The 20,387-nt window shown below is 46.3% G+C and overlaps 1 protein-coding gene across 1 annotated transcript in view; it reads left to right on the top strand.

The window, feature by feature from the left end:
* Positions 1-19,033, top strand: part of XKR6 (XK related 6) — a gene marked incomplete at its 5' end in the record, with an annotated part of 252,241 nt that extends 233,208 nt beyond the window's left edge. Inside the window, one exon of the mRNA XM_081077643.1 lies at positions 16,101-19,033. Coding sequence (XP_080933769.1) covers positions 16,101-17,065 — 965 coding nt within the window. The 3' untranslated portion in view covers positions 17,066-19,033. The remainder of the gene's footprint in view (positions 1-16,100) is intronic.
* Positions 19,034-20,387: the final 1,354 nt, after the last annotated feature.

Below are 20,387 nucleotides of genomic sequence, written 5' to 3'. Positions count from 1 at the left end.
TTTGCTTCTCTTTCTAGCAAGAGCCCTGACAGGCAGCATCCAAGCGCTTCAGAAAGGCAAGTGTTCATTTATGTCTCCGCGCCCACTAAGCTAAACTGTGGCTTTCTCCTCAGCCGCCAGCTCCAAAAACACTTCATCCTTTCCCTAGTGAGGATGAAACGCACCCTGTAGGAAACATCAGCTCCCACTTCAGTCTCCCTGGTCAGGTTGTCCTTTGCTGTGAAGAGCTAAGCCTTCTGTTTCTGGCTCTCAGGTGAGGGCAAGACCCGGGGCTGCTTCTGAGCTGTTGGCTTGGTTCAATAACCCTCTCCTTCCTCTTCCCACAGTGGAGGATTTCTGTGTCTCTCCTCCTGGGAGCTTGCTTTTTTCTTATGTGAAAAATACCTTCTGGTCTCTTCTCCAGTGCTGCTCATGTGGTCATTAGTGGTCCCCACCCTCTAAGCCTGGGATACAAAAGTTCATTACTTGCTCAGTTAGGATTTGGATTATAATTTGGTGAAGCTGCCACCCAGAAAATGCTGGTATTTCTGGTTGTGTAGCCTGAACATAATGGATCTGTGTTCTACACACCAGAGCTATGCATTTCCTACTCAGTTTCCTCATGGCCAAGAAGTAAAATCTGTTATTAAAATGACCAATCCACTGCATCAAATGACATCAGATAATGAATCACCTGTCCAGCGTTATAGGGAATCTCTCTGCCTACCCCCAGCCCTTACCAGTCTTAGCCACTGCCTGATCACACCCTCGGGGAACAGAGCCCTTCTCCCTAACTCACCCCATGCTGAGCTGGAGACTTCCTGTGGGGTTTTCAGCCTTTGATATCAACTTCCAGGCTGCTCATCACACTTCTGTGTCTTAGCCAGGAGACAAATGAAGTCAAAGATGTGCTGTTCCCTCTTCACCCCTTTCTCCTGGCTGTCTTGCGTCTTACCCGTAACGGAGATGATGAGCAATACACAAAGACACACCTGCCTTCTCCGGCCAGAACACAGGTTACACTTGGCCTCTCTCATTCCCCCAGGTTGGCTTCTCTCAAGCTCCGGTTCCCTCTCCTTTGGAGGTGACAACCCGCCTTCTCCCCCTATGTATGCTTGACATCTACACATAGGGCGCCCTGACCAGACAACTCCAGCTCACACTCCTGCTTCAGCTATCAATGGCTCCTTCTCCAAAGTTCAAACCTTACACTTTTAAACAGAATTTGCAAGGATTTTAAACAGAGACCTAAAGCCTTCCGCTACATCCGTGCAGCTTGAGTCCGCATATAATTCTGAGATCTTTCAGCTGAGGCTGCCCCTAAACACCAGCAAGAGAAAAAGAGAAGAAGAGTTCTTTTTTTTATTATTTTTAAAATTGTGGTAAGAACACTTAACATGAGATCTGTCCTCTTAACAAATTTTTACGTGCAAAAGAAAATCTGTGTACCTACGAGGGAGAGTTCTTAAAGCAGCAAAAAAAAAATATGAAAAAGGCGAACTGAATTGATTTCATTATAGTGAACATAGATGAAATAAGCAAATGTTTACTTGGAAATGGTTGTGCGTGAAATGCTAGAACAAACAGGGATACCGAGGCAGGCTTCCTGAGCCCATACGGGCTGACCAGTACAACTTCATGGGGGCAGGTCCTGACGGCTGTAAGTTTAGAGCCTGAGCAGTAACTGTAATTGAGCCTTTTATTCATTTATTCAATAACTACTTATTAAGCACCTCCTACGTGCCCAGCATGGTTTTCGGAGCTGGGGGCAGATATAGCAATAAACAAAACAGAAAACCCCACCTTCAGGGAGCTTGCATTTCTTGTAAAGAGAGACAGACAATGAATGTAAGAAATATTTTGTTTTATATACAGGTTTCCCCCACTATCCCAAAATAGGGTGTTCCTATGAAATCTTTCATAAGCCCAAATGGCATAAAACAAAGAAGCAATTGTCATTAATTTATGTGGAAAATGTTTTCAGCATTCCCACCGAACAGAACGCCAGGCTTTGTAGACCCACCAATCCACTCAAGCAACGCTTTCCATTGTCTCCATTACTGGATGCCAGCCAAAGGAGCTACTTTGCTACTAACAGAACCAATAGTACCTTCATCCGTTTTCAAGTTACTTTCTCTCTGCGTCTAAATAGTATGAATGGTGGATGCAGGCCAGTTCAACACACGCCATGTCTTTATTTCATTCACACAATCGAAACGCTTGATCACATCCAGTTTGATACTAAGTATAACGCCCTTCTGAGGTCGCTTAGGCTTTTCTGATACCTGAGGACCAGTCTTGCTCACAGATGCACAAAATAAATCAAGATGAAGCCCAGACGCTCAGACATGGTTCAGAGCTATGGGGCTTGATGCTGAGTGTGGTTCCCGGGGAAGGGGCTCGGCGGGGCCACTCTCGCTGCTGGGCCTTCACGCTGCCTCTATAACGGCTCGTGCAAAACAAATGCTGCATGCTGTTTTTGCTTTTCACCTTTTTTTGTAAAAGTGAAAATCCTCTTCTGATTCCTTTCAGTTAGCAGAAAGAGGTACTAATGTAGGGCTTTCATAAGAGCAAAGTGGCGTAATGGGAACTTTTGAAAAGCAGGGAATACCTGTCTTAGAAAAGGACCAGCAGTAAGGGGAACACTAAAGCTGGAAAGATGGTGGGAAGGGAGCAGAGCCGTGTGCAGCTCTCAACAGGGTGGCCAAGGAAGGTTTCCCAGAGAAGGTGACCTTGGAGCAAAGATCTGAAGATAGGAGGGAGCCAGCCCCGCAGATTTCTGGAGCAGAGTTATCCAGGAAGAGGGAACAGCCAAGGGCAAGGCCTTGAACTAAGAGACTGCCTCCCATGTTTCAGGAGCAGCAAGGAGGCCGAGATGAGTGTGGGCCCCGGGCCGCTTCTACAGCTCAGCCCTGCCCAGGGGACTTGCCAGCAGAACATCTCTCCTCATTCTTCTTTTGTTTATATATATAGAGAAACAAAAAGGGTGTGCTATTGAGAAATAAGCTATATACCGTACAATTCACCCATTTGAAGTATACAAGTCAACGGCTTTTAGTATATTCACAGAGTTGTACCATCCATCACTACAATTAATCTTAGAACATTTTCATGGCCCCACAAAGACACCTCGCTCCTTAGAACTGCTCCCGTGTGAACTTTGCCCCTCCTTTCCTGCACAGGGAAACGGCTGGCTGAAGTAGCACTAGGTCAGGAGTCCACTGAAGGATGCTGAGCAAATCTCTCGAATCAAATCTTCTCTGGGCCTGGGTGATGTGAGTGAGGGCAGGAGGGATTGCCGAAGCCCGTGTCAGCTCTGGCAGGCCATGACTCTAATAGAAAAGTGGGGGAAATCTCAGCGAAATTTGGAGAGTAGCAATCTTTATTGATTAGGCTAGACAGTCACCTCAGAGACAATCAGAACACTAAGCCTCACAGGAACTTCTAGCTCCGGGAAAGCCTGCAATGAAATGATCCTCAAAAGATCTTGTCTATTCTTTAAGATGTCCAAGGAAAGAAAGTGAACTGTTTCACAAATGATGTCTTCATATGTGACACATCTCTCAGTACGGGGGAAAAGGTGTCATAGAAGAGACTAGGAGAAGGACACTTGGGGGTGAATTCCTGTAAACTGTTCCCTGTAAGATTTCCTTAAATAGTTTATAATTGGAAAGGGGTGCATGATATTGGTAGAACTAAAAGGAAGGAGGGAAAGAAGGAAGGAAGGGAGGAAGGAAAGAAAGAAGAAAGGGAGGAAAGAGAAATGGAAGAAAGGAAGAAGAAGGGAGGAAGAGAGGAAGACAAAGGAAAGATGGAGGGAGGGAGGGCAGGAAGGAGGTAAGCAAAGTAACAAAAAGGAAAGAAAAGAAACATTGTATCTGTGAATTAACTCCAGTGTGAATTCACTTCTGGTGTGATCATGGGTGAATCACCCTTTCTGAATCTTAACTTTTCCTCCGTAAAACTTACAAGGCTGATGGTCAACGATAATGCATTAAGCAAACTCACTTACACACAACTGTATCGAGCATCTGCCATCCGCTGGGCTCTGTGCTAACCTCTGAGGGGACAGAGATGAATGAGGCAGACGGGGTCTCTGCCCTCATGGGGCCAATATTTTAGTGGAGACAGACAATAACAAGTAAACAATAAATAATACCATTTTAAATATAATTGAGTATGGATATGTATATACATATAGAGAGAGTGTGAGTATATATATGCACATAGTTTACATAGTATGTATAATACATTATATATTATATAGTATATATATCAGCTGTGTTATATACATATTGGCCTAGAGGAGGGACAGAGAGAGAGAATATAACATATAGGCCCATGTATGGTACTGTAGAATACTATGTATGTAGATTGCAGTCACGCTTCACATAACGATGTTTTGGTCAACAGACAGACTGCATACATGATGGCGGTCCCATGAAATTATAATAGACCTGAAAATTCCTATCACCTAGTGACCGTGTAGCTGTCATAACATCCTAACGCAACTCATTACTCGCGGGTTTGGGGTGACGCTGGTGTACACAAACCGACTGCGCTTCCAGACGTGTAAAAATATAGCACATACAGTTCCGTACAGTATATAATACTGGAGAATGGTAATAAGCGACTATGTTATACTGGTCTGTGTGTTTACTGTACTAGTCTTTTTATTTTATTTTAGAGTGTACGCGTTCTACTTACGAAAGCCTAGTTTGCTGTAAAACACTGTGGCGGGGTTATGCCACACACGCCTCATGCCAAATGTGTTTCCTGCATCTCTTGATGGCATTATTTTCTCTTGTGCTTGATATAATCTCATGTTGTTTTGGACAGTAACGTGCTGTACAGGCTTGCAGCCTAGGAGGAGTAGGCTATCTCATACAGCCCAGGTGTGTAGTAAGTGACACCCTCCGTAATACATTTGTGTAAGTGCATTCTGTGATGTTTGCACAATGATGAAATTGCCTTTCCCAGAACATACCCCTAAGCGGCACATGACTGTATATGTAGTCGATATGTATATATACACTATACACGCATATGTGCTTTTAATATATGTATGCGTATGTACATATATGTAGTATAGGATGTATATTTTCCAGGATGTGCCTATATTTTTTACATTCGTAATTCATCGAATCCTTGCAATCCACAGCCATGGTTCACAAACAATAAACTAAGGCCAGGTCTGTTTGTTCCAGAGCCCATGTCCTTTTCAAGCCGTCTCATGGGCTCTGTGAAAATGCAGTCACTCAGGCGCATCAGGGCATTGAGCCTGGCCAGTTGTTTGCTCCTCCATGAGAAGGGATTTACTGGAACTTTCTAGTGACAGCAGACGGCCTTCTTCATGGTGTGTTCCAGGCCAACTGGGATCCAGGCATCCTCAAGGCTTGTGCCACACCAGCTGAGAGGCTGACATTTGTTCTAGACTCTCTAAAGTTTGCCTTTATCCAGCTGGCTATGAAGATGGTATTTTGATAGCTCTGATAACACCTGAGAAAGAAGAGACTAGCGAAGCAGGGAGCTGGATGTAGCTTTCCTCCTGCTGGGTCCTTTAAATACCGGTGTCTGACCTTGAATCTCCTTGAGGGGAGGGCTGGCAGCTTCCTGTGATCCACTACACGGAGAAGCACCAGGGTCCACCAAAGGCAGAGGGAGTGAGGGGAAAATGTGGCTAAGAGCCTTTGTTGTGGGTTCCACAGGAAGGAAGGGGGTGAGGCAGTGGAAGCGGGTTTAGGATTGGCTAGTGTGAGTAATTCCAGGAGGCTCTAGGACACATAATCTGGTCCCTAGAGTGTTCCTAATTATCTGGCACCTGGCCCGAAGGTGATTAGAGCAGGAGACTAGTGGCCTGGGAATGTCAGAGCCCAATAAGGGAGGTGGTTGGGGTGTGGGCTCCAGATTGATTGCTTTGCGTATGAAAGGTGCCAATGGCTAGCTACTTCTAGGAATTTGCTAACCCTGGGAGGGCCAGTTGCTCCAGAGTCAGTAAAAGCCCAGGTGTCAAAGCATCAGAATAAAAGACATGCTTGATGCAGTGATCTTAGACAAAACCTTTTACCTCCCTGAGGCTTGTTTTCCTCTTCTGAAAAATGAGGCACCAGTAGATATTCCAATGGAATATTGTCTGGATTAAATGTGCAAAGTATCTGGAATAATGCCTGCTACATTGCAAACATTCAGTAAGTGTTAGTTCTTTGTCTCTGTCTTGTACCGTCAAGGTTTTCTTCCTAATGGAGACTCCCAGAGAATTCCCCTTTCCCACATTCAGGGGTGACGGTAGGAGGTTGTGATGGCTGGTGGGCTCACAGGCCCCTTTCCCAATGGGCTCACAGGCCCCTTTCCCAATGGGCCCGCTTGAGAATCCAAGGATAGCTATGGACACTTTCATGAGAAAGAGAGCCACAGTTTTGCACGTAGTTTCAGAAGGACTGGACCAGATCTTTGCCCTGCCCTTGGGGAGCTCACATGTTTCTGGGCACATCTGAACTGGAAAAAAAGCGGGGAGCAAGTAAGAGATCAAGTCTATCAAGGTGGTGGGAAATGCTAAGGTGGAAAGTAAGGCATGGAAGGTGGGAGGGGGCATCGGGGAGTCTGTAGTCTGCAGTGTGGGGGTCAGGGATGGCCTGGCTGAGAAGCTGACATTGGAGTAAAGGTCTCAGTGAGATGACATTTGGGCATCTGAAGGCAGGGCATTTCAGACAGAGGGAAGAGCAAGTGCATATGCCCTGAGGTAAGAGAGTGCCTGGAGCACTTCTGAGGCAGAGGGAGTGTGAGGAGCTGGCCTGAGGTGACCTCAGAGAGGGCCAAGGGGCTGTCTCCTACGGCACTTTGGGTGAAACCTTGATGCCCTGAAAGAAGCTTAGATTTGAGCCCATTGGAGAAGGGAACTACTGAAGGACATAAGCAGCAAATTGACGGGTTACATTTGTAACTGCAAACCAGTATGGTCTTGGCCCCTGAAGGCCCTTCTAAGAACTGTGGCATTGACCCTGAGCGAAATGGCACACCAGTCAGGATAGGCTTGCCATGCTGCTGTTTAGAATATGGAAACAATTTCAGTGGCTTAACACAACTTTGATTCATTTCTTGCCTGCTGCTGGCCTGTCACATGTCACTGGTGAAACAGCCTTTTCTTGGAGCATGAGAGACCGTGCTCTTCCTCCTGGAAGTGACACATGGACCTCGTCTCATGTATCTTTGGCCCGAGCATGTCACCAGCCACACCGGAGTTCGACAGGGCAGGATTGCATTTCCTCCCATGAGAAGGGCATGAAAAATCAGTGACCACAGACAGTCGACCATGCCTGTCTGGGAAGCCACGTGGAGGCCATTCTTTAGCTTAGTCACTCTGGCCACATTGTGACAAGGGCAGGTGCAGGGAAACCAGTTAGGAGGCCATTCCAACAATCCAGGCGAGAGATGGACTAGAGGTGTCGCCACTGCTGCACTTGCTGGGACACACAGATAGGGCTTTTCAGGGGTGAGTCCGCAGCTTAGCAGGCCCACAAATTTGACTTCATGAGTGCTCAGAGATGAACAGAGGGTTGACTCAAGATAACCAAATTGATTGGAAATTGATATATAAATCTGAATACTAACTCACGAATTTGTGGGTGGGAAGGGGGCGCTACACCTTTTCCAGTGATTTAAACAAAGAATCTCAGTTTTGGAATTAGGCAGGCCTGTGTTTAAATCGTGGCTCTGTGATTTCTAAACTACTTGATATGGACAAGTTACTTGGTCTGTGAGCCGTAGTCTCCTCACCTGAAAATCAGCCTACTACATATATCAGAGGCATTTGTAGGGGAGTCACTGAGTTAATCAGCATGTGTCAAGTGCCCCGCATCGAATCTGGGCCAGGGAAGCTGTTCCATAGAGGAGCAGTAGGGCTGTTATTGTAAATTGAGAGATTGTCAGATGACATGATAAGCCTGGAGTCAGAGCCAATACAGAGGTATTTCGTATAAATCATGGTAAGACAGTGGTAAACAGATTACCACCGTATTGGCCAGATTGAAGTCTGTCTTCCTTAGACCATCTCCCCTATCTTAAAGAGCTTTGTTTTCAGCCAGAGTATGGTATCATTTCTAAGATGTCAACTGTCCTGAGACATTCCACTCCTCCCTTCCTATGTTGATACCAGGCCACTTTGATTGGACTCGGGTTTTTCCAGATTGCCTCAGCCACGTATATATGGCAGTCCTGAGGGTTGATCCTAAGGATCAATCTGGGAATGGCAGCGGTGTCTTAAGGTTCCCCCATGTGGTAACCTCACATGAAGATCACACCTTCTTCAAATACAGAAATCTGATGAAAACGAGTATGTCCGTGCTTGCGAAAGACTGCATTCAAAGAAAACTGTTAGACCTTCAATTATTTACTATGAATGTATTTTCAGGGAAAGTTTAAATAGCATGATTTCTTTGTTGCTGTCATGTCACACGTACAGAATATAATTATGCAGGTAGTGCATTGGTTTGCCCAGAAGTGTGGCATTGGAATATGCAGGAGAGCCTGATGGGGCTCTTCTAATTTGCAACAATGCCCATCAAGCTTTTCAGGAAGAATATAGTTTATTTTGACCAGGGGTGTACTGGTAAATGTTTAACAACCAGCTCTTAGCAGGATTGGGGGAACTCTGATTTGTAGCATTTGCCAATTTCTGTGGTATAAATACTCCCACCATGTCTATTTGACATGATATCATCCAGCCCACAAAATTCCTACAAATTTAACAGTGGGATCTCGGAAGCCAGGATGAGCCAGCTCTAGCACACTGATCCTAGCTGAGTGGCGAGAGGATCCAGCTTGCGGTGCTCACGTTCTTGCTTACCACTTGTGTGACCTTCACCAAGTTCCTTCACGTCTTTGCGCCTGGGTCATCGATGGCATCCCTGAGGCCTCTTTCCTTCTGCCTGGTTCTCCGGGGAGGAAAATACCTTTGACAACCCCTTGCTGTGTCTCTGGGTGGAGGTGAGGACAGGAGACAGACGGTGATGCTTAGAGAGCTGTGCACGCAGCTGTCTTATCTTTTTCTGGGAGTATTTCCAAGAAGAGACGGGACTTTTTAAAAATGCAGGAAGATAGGGGAAATTTGACAGGTAGGAAGGGAACAACTGCCCATCTGAAAGGAACTCAATGAGGGGCAAATGCACAATGGGAACTTGAAACGTAGGTGGTGGAGTCCCCCCCAGATGTTAGCTTCAGTGGTAGGGAGGGAGGGGCTGAGGGGTGAAAGAGGGAGATGTTGACCTTGACATACATATAGACAGATAGCCCGCGGAGCATTTGGGAATCTCTAAGGGACCAAGCCAATGGGGTACAATGCCCTACCAGTTAGGTGACTATGCCATGTCAGAACACAGCTATAGCCACATCCAAGTCTCTTAACTTCGCATTCGGTTTCCTCATTTGTAAAATGGGGATAATTGCCTGGTAGAGAAAGGATGCCATAACTGGGGGATAGCTAATGGTCAAGTGCGAAGAAGGACAGAGTGGGTCTCCACGCCAAATGTCACACAGAGAGAGGAGGCGTGCACAAAACCAGTCCTCGTAATGCTGCACTTAGGAACTGGTTGATGATCCCCGTAAGAATTCTCCATTGGGCTTGGGGGGTCAGGAGTAAAGGGGAGGTGAGAGAGGGAAAGCAACAAAGAAATCACCCGTGAGATGGTTGGAGGAGAAGAGACAAAGAGAGGTGGGATCACATTGGGAGAGGACAGAGGGTCCAGGGAGCGACTCTTTGTAAGATGGGAGGAACTTGACCACGGTTACATGTGATGGGGAGGAGCCAGGGGAGAGGGAACAGGAAGTCCCTGCATGGCTGACTCTTCCTAGTCCTGCCCTACCTTGTGCTTAGCCCTCATCCAATCTCTTCCTTAAGTCATTTTCCAATGTGTGATTTAGCAGTGGGACTGAGCACTTCGTGGCAGAGGGTGGAGGAGGGCGGCTGGTGACACACCTGGGCTTGCACATCCTAATCTGTAAAACAGTCCTGCAATTGACCCCACCCACTTTCACTCAGAAGCAGTCTCATAGCCATCTCTAGACACTCCTTGGGCTCTTCAGAGCACTCCGCGCACCCACATGCTGCATCCTCCCTGGGAGATGCTCTAGCCATTTGGTTTCTCCCCTTCGTGTTCTCTTTCTGGTGACATGGCGGAGCTCCCATATGCTCACTAGGCCCTCGCTGCAGCCCTGCCCTGGTCCAGTCTGAGCCCTGGCCTGTCTTCTTCCTGCCAGATCTCAGCCTCCCCACCCGACCCTGGTGCCTGGGCCCCCCTGCTGTCCTTGACCCTCGTCCTGAATTGTACCTTTCCTCCCGATTCTTCCAGCTCATCTGCTCCCACCCTCTGATTTTAGAGTCCTTTCTTTCCTCAGACACCCTGTCACTGTGCTTCTCACATGAAGGGAGAGCCACACTCATAATTTTTTTGCTGTGTTCCCCAACTAGTATAACAACCGTTCAACGGACAGTGACCTTTGGATATTGCAATGGCACCACCAAATTGGGCCTCCCCTCCTTTGGTAAGGGATGTCCAACTGTAGATTGCCCTTCTTCCTCTGTTCTGTTGGCCATAGGCGTGGCCATTCCATTTCTGGAAACCTTAGACTCCAGGTTCAGTGATGAATGCCTAAAGGCCTCTCTCCCAGGCCTTTCTCAGGGGAGTGGCCCCCAGGAGACTCCAGCTTAGTGACTTTCTAGCTGGCTCAGCTGAACTCCAGTCAACTCAGTGGGCCAGCTGCAAGCTCCACCTCCTGGTCTGCACCAGGAAAAGTAAGCGAGCCATGAATGTCACTGCCCAGAACTTGTCACAGCTGAACGTGAAGTGTTTAACAAATTCCAGTCTGATCTTTGGAGTGCAGAACATGATTGAGCCATAGGTGGGAGTGAATCACAATGCTCCCAGGCCGCACTGAGAATTTCACTGGAGGCCACGAGGCTACTTCCACAGCCGGTTCCCATGGGTTTGGGTCTTGGCTAGGATAATGCATTGACTTTTGGGTTGACCTCAGGCAAAACAGAAATCTTTCAAGTGAACCACTGCAGAGAGGGAAAACCCTGCACTTCCTCCCTCTATAATAGAATACACTGCAGGCCTTTGAAAATTAATCACTTAACAGAGGGAAAGTGATCTCAGTTAATTCTATTGGCGTCACCTCTTTCTTTGTGGCTTGAATGTTACTCTCCTGAGAAAGGTGGAATAGAATTAAAATTTGGTTTTCAGCTCCATAATCAAAGGCCTCTCTCAGGTACCCATGGGTACTAAACTTCCTGTCCACTCTTGGCTGAGATTCAAATCGTTTGCACCCAGAGTGCCTAGATTTTCTTTTCTCTCCCCTCACCCAGCCCCTTCTAAGGCCATGTCTAGAGGGTCCATTAGTGCAGTGGTTACTTTCAAGGCCACTGGAGTCAGACTCTGAGTTTGCATGCTGATTCAACTTCTTAACAGGTGTATGATTTTTGAAAAATATCTTTAATTTCTTCATAAAAAAAATGGGATGAGAGCACTGTATTAGTTTGCTAGGGCTGCTGTAACAAAATATCACAGACTGGGTGACTGAAACACCAGAAATGTATTTTCTCACAGTTCTAGAGGCTGGAAATCCAAGATCAAGGTGTCGACAGGGTAGGTTTCTCCTGAGGCCTCTCTCTGTGGCTCGTAGATGGCCGTCTTCTCGCTGTGTCCTCATAAGCTCTTTTCTCCATGTGAGTGTCCCTGACGTCTCACTGTGTGTCCAAGTTTTCTTTTCTTATAAGGACACGGGTCACATTGAATTAGGGCCCACCCTAATGACCTCATTTTAACCTAATCACCTCTTTAGAGGCCCTATCTCCAAATACGGTTACATTCTGAGGTCTTGGGGGTAAGGGCTTCACAGATGCTTTGTGTGTGGCAGTGGACACGGGTCAGCCCATCACAGCGTTCTTCTAAATAAGATAATGCATGTACATCCTCAGTGAGTCACACTGTTTTCTGGGACAGCCAGGCACACTGACAGGGCATGCGTCGGTCTGGGCTCTCCCTCCCCTGCCCCTTGCATCCCAGAATTAGCTGGCTGCCCTGACATGCCTTCTATGATGACCCTGTGAGGAAGAGTTGCACTTAGTCCTGTAGGTTTGTGAGGTCATAGGCTTTTTCTAGGGAAATAATGCAAAAGTGACCAAGTCACAGGACATTTGGTCCATAGACCAAATATAACAACTGTGGCAATGTCACAGACAAGGTCCAGACAAGTTCCCTGGGGGTGGGTTGAAAACAAGTGTATCTAACACTCTCCACCATTGTTTCTTCAGAGGCTGAGGGTCACTTCTCTGTTGAATGTCCAGTGAGAAACCAAACTTCCAAGTGAGGTCCCAAAATGGGCTGGTTTTTCTGCTCTCCTCTCCGGGGTGTACTCAGCCCTCTCACAGCACCAACTTTGGACCCAAAAATGTGTCTAGAGCCTTCCATAGACCAGGAGTTCTTTGGTGATGTGGTGAATAAGAAAGTGGCCAGCGTGAGGGTTTTAATCACCCTCATGTATACCCCTGCATAGGATCATCTCTGTTGATGCTGCTGGCAGACAGAGTGGGCCAGGCTCACGTGACATGAAACCCCCACTCACATTACTACCTGTCCCTGCTTGTGCTTTCAGCCCCCAGAGACGGGAGGCCCAGCCAAATGCACGCTTTTTCGTCTTGGGCAGGTCCTCACCCTGAGCACCCCGCACTTGGCCCGGGGTCAGAAGTTTCCCCTTTCCCTTTTTCCTTGAACCTGGAGTGTGTTCCAATGCCGAAGATGTGGCCTGGCATTCAAGGCCCTGACAGACAAAGAGCTTGATGCCGGAAAAGGCGCCGACCATTAGAGAAGGCTGATGACCTTCTATACAAATGACCGTCTGGGAAAGACGCTACCAGGTGGGCTGCCAGAGAGCCGAGCTGCCAAAGGGATAAGCCAGAGAAAGAATGGAGAGCTGAGCCCAGCGTGATAAGGCAGGCAGAGCGCTGTACAGCAGGCCTACCTCTGATTCCCATAGCCTCTCAGGGTAACTTTGAACAAGGTACCCACGCCTCTGGACCCCTGTTTTCTATTGAATGAGGAACTGAACTGGATGGTCTGTGAAGCTACCCATGGATACAATGTTTGACGTCCTACAACTTTACCATATTGAGAACAGAGGAAGCAGAGAAGCGGGGCTGAGGCTGGGTATCAGCAGGCCAGCTGATGCCCCCAGCCGAATGCTTCGTTGTCAGTCTTCCACGTGACCAGCTCCCAAGCACCCCTTGTAACTCAGCAGTGATGTCCTACGACATTTGGGGAACATTCATGCCATAGCCTCGAGAGAAATTCCAGAAGCACTGCCCAAGAACTGAGGCAGCACGAGGGGTCAGCTCAGAGGGGCGTGGTCTCCGCAACACCTCATGAAGGGCGCGGCAGGAACAGAACACCAGCCCTCAAAACCACAGGGACAGATGTGGACATGGCATAGGTCACCCAGGAGATAGAATAATGAAGAAGGATTATATTTGGCTTTGCCACATGCAATCAATGGACATGAATTTCAGTTGATTCATATTTGGTATGGACGGGGCTAATGTCACAACACAGAACAATGAAATCAGTATGGTGAAGGCTGAGGGGCTGTCCTTCTTCTACACCCCAAGTCTGTTCAAATGCATGCTCAGAATTAGAGTGAATTAGAGCACGCTCCAGTGAGAACTAAGCTGCTTTTTCTTCCTTCATGAGCTCGGCACTATTGCTTCTCTGAGGGCAGGGGAAGTAATACATTTCGCTTTATTAGAAGGAACACAGAAATGAACCCTTCTTCCCATTCAAGTTCTGTAGAACTCCCCTCTGATAACTAAGGGTCAGTAGTACCATGTTTCCCTGAAAATAAGACCAGATCTTATATTAATTTTTGCTCCAAAAGACGCATTAGGGCTTATGTTTAGGGGATGTCATCCTGAAAAATCATACTAGGGCTTATTTTCCGGTTAGGTCTTATTTTGGGGGAAATAAGTACCTCTGAGAAATGAGTTCATCAGGAGAGGAGTGACATCACAGAGACATTTAAAAGGAATTTTTGAGAATGCCCCAGTGTTGGTAATAAGACTGGCTGGCACAAACTATCAGACTAATAGCACATTCCCTGCCCTCAAGAAACCTATAGCCTGAATCACGTGACTCTTAAGGGGACCGCATTCCTCTCCCTACTCCAACCCAACAGACAACACGAACACAGGAGGGTCTAAAATGTTCATATAACCACTGTGACATGGCTGCAGAGCTCACATACCCTCAGCAGATGCTGGTGGAAGTGCCCTGTGTGTACAAAGGGCAAAGTGGGACACAAGAGTACTGTGTTAAACAGAACTTTCCAAAAAACTGAGAGGAAAATCCTTAGGCATTTCCAAGATTGGCTTCTATGGAGCAATTGGGATTGTTTCTCCTCAGTTTGTTTTTAATCTTGATTGTTATTATTACAAATACAATGCGTACTCTTTGTAACAGTTAACCATCCAGGGTTTTTCTATGCTTATGCTAACATACTGGTTTTTGTTATCACATTAGAATGTTCTTTGGCAAGCTGTGAACCTGAGCATCTCCCTGAAGTGTTGGAAGGGAGGAGCTGTGTGAGATGAGTGAGGAAGGTCAAGTTAAAGGATGGGGTAAAATGACAGAGAACTTGGATTCTTCATTGAGCTTTGGAGAAAAGTGGAGAGGTAGGGAGCGGCCTGGGGAAAGATAAGCAGAAGGCTGAAGCTCTGGGGCACTCTACTCACTTGCCTGATGATTGGGGCTCCTGGATCTGACATTTGAGCTTAGGCAGGGCTTCACTTTCAGCCTGGAAGGATGTCATGGGGGAATTGTGCTCTGGTGTGAGGGCAGGGCACGTGGTAAGGAGATGGCTGTCCATGGGACACTATTCAGGACTCCGACTGAATTTAATTGCATTTAGTTCTGAAATTTTGGGAAAAAGGAAAAACAAAGAGGTGCTAAATGGAATGAGAGAAGGTAATGCATGGGAGAGTCCAGGGGTAACGGGGAGTCCTGCTTGACAGCAGATTGTATGACAATACCTGACTAATGATTGCTTGCTCATGGGTGGATTTGGAAAGTATCCAATAAATACTTATTGTGTTTAGTTTGATTTAGTTACACATATCAAATAGGCAGTGTTATAAATAAAATTGCTCTACGGTGGTTCAAGTATCACTTGGGATTAGACACATTCACTTGCCCGTTGAGGAGAAATGCAAGGAATGATGTGCCGAGGTCTTGGAAACCTCAGCAGGCTAGCGAGAGGGAAAGACATCCTCACACCATGAGTTATACTGCTGCTGAGTCAGGACGAAATCTAGGAAAGGACAGCAGCTCACTGGTCAAGGCCTCCGAGAACTCTGAGCAGTGATTGGATGGAGGAAACAACAAGGATTGTGAGGAGGCCAACAAGACAAGAATGAGTGAGAAAGGCAGCCAGTGAAACAGACAGGATGTCCCAGGGTCCTTGATCAGGGTGGCCTTAGGAAGTGGATGAGGGAGAAGCTAAGAGGAAGAGGGTTCAGTTAAGGGCTCCTTGAGGCCTTGAGTGAGCTGTTGAAAAGGCAAAAGACTGACTCTAGTGCCTTCCCAAAGGAGAACAGTTGTGGCTCTTGGGTCAGTGAGTAAGCCGTCAGTCTTCACCGTTGGTGATCCCTTCTCTGAGCTTCCCTGAGAGCACAGGAGGCTGGTGACAAGGACACCACCTCTGGCCTCATCTCTGTGTGCAACAAGGATCCCCATGAACCCACGATCCTTAAAATAGAACATGTGTGGTCCCACGCACAGCACATCTAATGAAGCACCACGGTGGCCCCATTCCCCAACCCCCCTGGCAAAACACGTCAGCCCCAGCTTTCCTCTTGAGCAGTAGGTCTCCAGAGGTTCTTGACTGGGTTGTGGAAAACTTAAACTAGATTTCAAAAGCTGTCAGCTGCGACCTCCAAATTCGGTTCCTGATTTTGTGTTTCTTTCTCCCTCCTCCTTTAGATCGTGGTGAGTGTGGGCGTCTCCTCAGCTGGCGGCCCTGCTGTGCCCTGCAGTTGCTGTCCAAGGTTTTGACTGTGTGGGTTTGTGTCTTTCCGGCAGGTGTCTCCTCTGTGACTTCCCTGATGTCCCTGGCTTGGGTGCTAGCCTCCTATCACAAGCTGCTGCGGGACTCCAGGGACGACAAGAAGAGTATGAGCTACAGAGGGGCCCTCATCCAAATCTTCTGGCGCCTCTTCACCATCTCATCCAGAGTTATCTCTTTTGCCCTCTTTGCTTCCATCTTCCAGCTCTACTTCGGGATCTTCGTGGTGGTGCACTGGTGTGCCATGGCCTTCTGGATCATCCATGGCGGAACAGATTTCTGCATGTCCAAGTGGGAGGAGATCCTCTTCAACATGGTGGTAGGGATTGTGTACATTTTCTGCTGGTTTAACGTCAAGGAAGGGCGGACTCGATATCGAATGTTTGCATATTATACGATAGTCTTGACTGAGAATGCTGCCTTGACGTTCCTTTGGTATTTTTACAGAAACCCGGAGACCACTGACTCCTATGCGGTGCCAGCACTGTGTTGTGTCTTTATTAGCTTTGTGGCTGGGATCGCATTGATGCTCTTATATTATGGTGTGCTGCATCCCATGGGGCCACGAGCTAAGATCTTTGCCAGCTCCTGTTGTGCCGAGCTGCTCTGGGGCATCCCTTTGCCCCCCGATGTTGAGCCCATGGCGCCTCAGACCCCTGGGTACCGGGGGACCCAGGTCACGCCTACCAGAGCCGTAACGGAACAACAGGAGGATCTCACGGCTGACACTTGCTTGCCCGTTTTCCAAGTGAGACCCATGGGGCCCGCTACCCCGTCGGGGCGACCTTACCCCCCAGAAGGGCCCCTCATTAAGATTGACATGCCAAGAAAGAGATACCCAGCTTGGGATGCTCATTTTGTAGACAGGAGGTTGAGAAGGACTATTAACATTCTACAGTATGTCACCCCCACCGCGGTAGGCATTCGGTATCGAGATGGACCGCTCCTCTATGAGTTGTTACAATATGAGTCTTCACTCTAAGAGCATCTTGACCCAAGTTCAGAAGGGGACCTTAAGTTTGGTTTGCGGCAAACACCGCTTGCAAGAAATATAACCCTCCCTTTTCCCAATACACAGAACCACCACCACCACCACCACCACCACCACCACCACCACCACCACCACCGCTACAAAAAAAAGAAAATAATAAGTCACAACCCCTTCAGATAAGCTTTCTTTCCAGTTGCTGTATGTATACAAAGATATTCTCTATGTTTTGTAAGTAAAAACAAAAAGAAAACCTTTCTTTTGTTTTTTACACATAACCAGTATTGAAAAAAAATCCCAAACTATTGTTCACATAGTGGAGAAGGAGGAGTTGTCTCCACTCCAAAAGAAAAAAAAATGTTTTATACCTTACACCAAGTGTAGATCATTTATGGGATTGGTGCTGATTGAAAGTAAAAAAACAAAACAAAACAAAACAAACACAAACAAACAAAAAAACCTTCAACTGCCTTATGCCCTTAGGTGCTGAGTTTCATTAAGTACTGTCACGTTTTCTCATGCAAAACTCTCTGGTGATTTTTGCACCAGGAGAAGGAAAATTAAACAATCAAATGAAACAAATCTAGAAACGAAACAAAACCAACCAACAAATAAAACACAAAGCAATCATTCTTTCTTTCTGATTATTTGTATTGAAGAAAACAAATTTACCCAAAGCAAAAGATTAGAAACCCTTCTCTCTTTTTGGTTTCTCTCTCTCCTCTCCTGTCCTTGATCCCAACTCAACAGGGCCTTCTAGGAGCCAAATGGCCATTTGGAACGCAAATGGCTAGAAAAGCTACTTGAAGGCTGACTATGTGCCATTTTAGCATTCACCGAGTAAGGATCACATTTGTTTCCTGGTGAAAAGCAAACCAGAACAAAACAAAAAGCCACCCCAATAATTCGATAAGAACAGGAAATTCTAAAGCAAATTAAAGGCGATTTCCATACATGTAATCAAAGAAAATCAGTAATAATAAAACTCAGCATAGTAGCAAAAAGAATGACATCAATTTAAAGGCACAATACTTAATCAGTGACTGGCAAAAATGATTTGTTCTGTCATTTTAAGGCCATGAAAGGTATACATTTATCACATGTGGTATTGTGTAAGGCCTCTTCTGTTTCCATTTGGTGGGAAGCCTTAAATTGATCTGGAAAGAATTTTTCATTTTTCATTTGTGCTTTTTAAAAATATTAACACAGAGGAATATTAGACTACAAAAAATGTCAAATTGTAATAACTGACCCATTTCAAAGACTGTTTGGTGCTTCTGTCTTTCACCATTGTGGTTGGCTGAAAGTCATTCAGCTCACTTGGTGCATCTGGGTTGAGTGGGAGATTTTGTGTGTGTAGGGTGTGTGTGTATGTGTGTGTGTGTGTGCACGCCCATAGCACACATAGTACATGTATGTATGTGTCTGCTGCAAGGTCTTGCCAGAAATGTAGAAAATGGCTATAAGACAGACTCTGGGTATGGCTGAGGTGGAGTATAAGGGGGCTAGGGAGGGGAGCAGGAAGGAGGGGATGGTGCTGGAATATGAACCCCTGTCTGGTTGGCGAGACTCACACCAGCAGCATACTCTGGGTCTTAGAGGCATGCCATTTGAGTGCAGATTTGATTGTTTTCTCATTGTACCAAATTGAATTTTGGGAGGTGTTGCAAGTATGTTCAACCATTTCTTAAATGTTATTTTTCAAAGTATTGCTCCTGTAAAGGAATATTCTGTTATAGGCCATTGTTTCAATCCCATTGTATCTCTACTTGGGCACAAAAAAAAAAAAAAAAAAAAAAAAGGAAAAGAAAAAAATCGCAAAAACAAAAAATCTCCACAAAAAGATATATATATAAATATATACACACACACACACACACACACACACACACACATACACACAATATTTTTTAGTAAATACTGTTAGTCTTTGTTGTGTGTAGCTGCGATTTATTTTTTAATTTTAGATATAATTGTTTAGGGTGCAAGACCTCATATTGAACAATTCTTAAGAGAAGTTCAAAAACTGAGGATTTTTTTTTATGTTTGTGGATTGTTTATTTAAAAAAATTATATATATATATATATATTATTCAATGAGGTTTCTCCTTCTCAGCCCTACACTGTTTATCTAAATCTGTAAAAGAAAAAAAATTTTTTTTAATTTCAATTCAGTTGTAAAACTGGATGTTCTTTTCTTTGTTCAGATCTCTTTGATTTCCTTGATGGTTATTAATTTTGCAGTGGTCCTGTCCCCTCGGGGTCCTCCCTGATGGGAAGGAGGGGCAGGAGGCGAGGTGCAGAGAGGAAGCATGCTGCACAGAGCACACCAGGACCTTGGTGAAGACCAGCCATGTGGGCCCATCCAAGGGACAGGCCCAGGGGCCACTCAGTAGTTAATTTGGAGTTCCAATCTGGTCACAGGTGCTTTTCCTTTTTACTCTGCTTCCCTGCTGAGGGCTTAGCTCACTGCTTACTCTGCTGAGGCTGGAGGAGGTGAGGCCATCCCCCTGGCTCACTGGGGTCCCAGCTTTTGTCTGCCTCAGCTCTGGGGCTCCGTGTGCCTGGAACCCTGTAGACGTCTGCAATCTTTGAACTAGAGCAATCCTTGATGCTGTCCCTCGTGCGTCCCTTTGGGACCTCTGCCACTTTGGGCTTGTTTGTCTTGGATTTATTTCCCTTCTCTTTCATTTCGACACAGTCATAGGTCTTTAATTTGCAGCTCTATTTTTCTGCTTCAAATCTACCATGTGTGTGCATGTGTGTGTGCGTGCATGTGTGTTTATGTTTACATGCAACTGAGAAAACTGCTCACGTTCATTGACCTGGAGCACCAAAAGTTGGGGTGATAACTTCCAACTCAGGGAGGTCCGTCTGGGGCTGTCGCTACTGGGTACAAAGGAGGACACCACAGGACATTTCAGAAATCCTTTCTTTCAACGTTTGTTGGATTGGCCTCTTCAAGACTCAGGCAATAGGGCACACTTCTCCCATGAAGTTTCATTTCCCACCCCTTCCATCATGCTAACTCCTTTCTTATTGATGCAAATGAAAATATGCATCTAAGAGCAGCAGCAGCAAGGTAATCTGATTTTGCAAAGAGACAGAAGAAGGAAGAAAAGTCGGGAAAGAAGTAAAGAACATGAGAGTGGGGGAAACGTGAAGAGAATGACTAGATGAGAGTTTTCATCTGTTTTCCCAGTATCATCTAACAGGTTCCCATGTTTCCAATCACCAGGAAACGCTCTCTCCACTGGTCCCAAACATCACCTCCTCCCCCAGTGTGCTTCCCCTGCAGGGGGCTTCTGGCAACTGG

This window comes from Rhinolophus hipposideros, assembly GCF_964194185.1.
Source record: "Rhinolophus hipposideros genome assembly, chromosome: 16".
Lineage (NCBI taxonomy): Eukaryota > Metazoa > Chordata > Mammalia > Chiroptera > Rhinolophidae > Rhinolophus > Rhinolophus hipposideros.
This window is presented reverse-complemented; position numbering and strand designations above follow the sequence as displayed.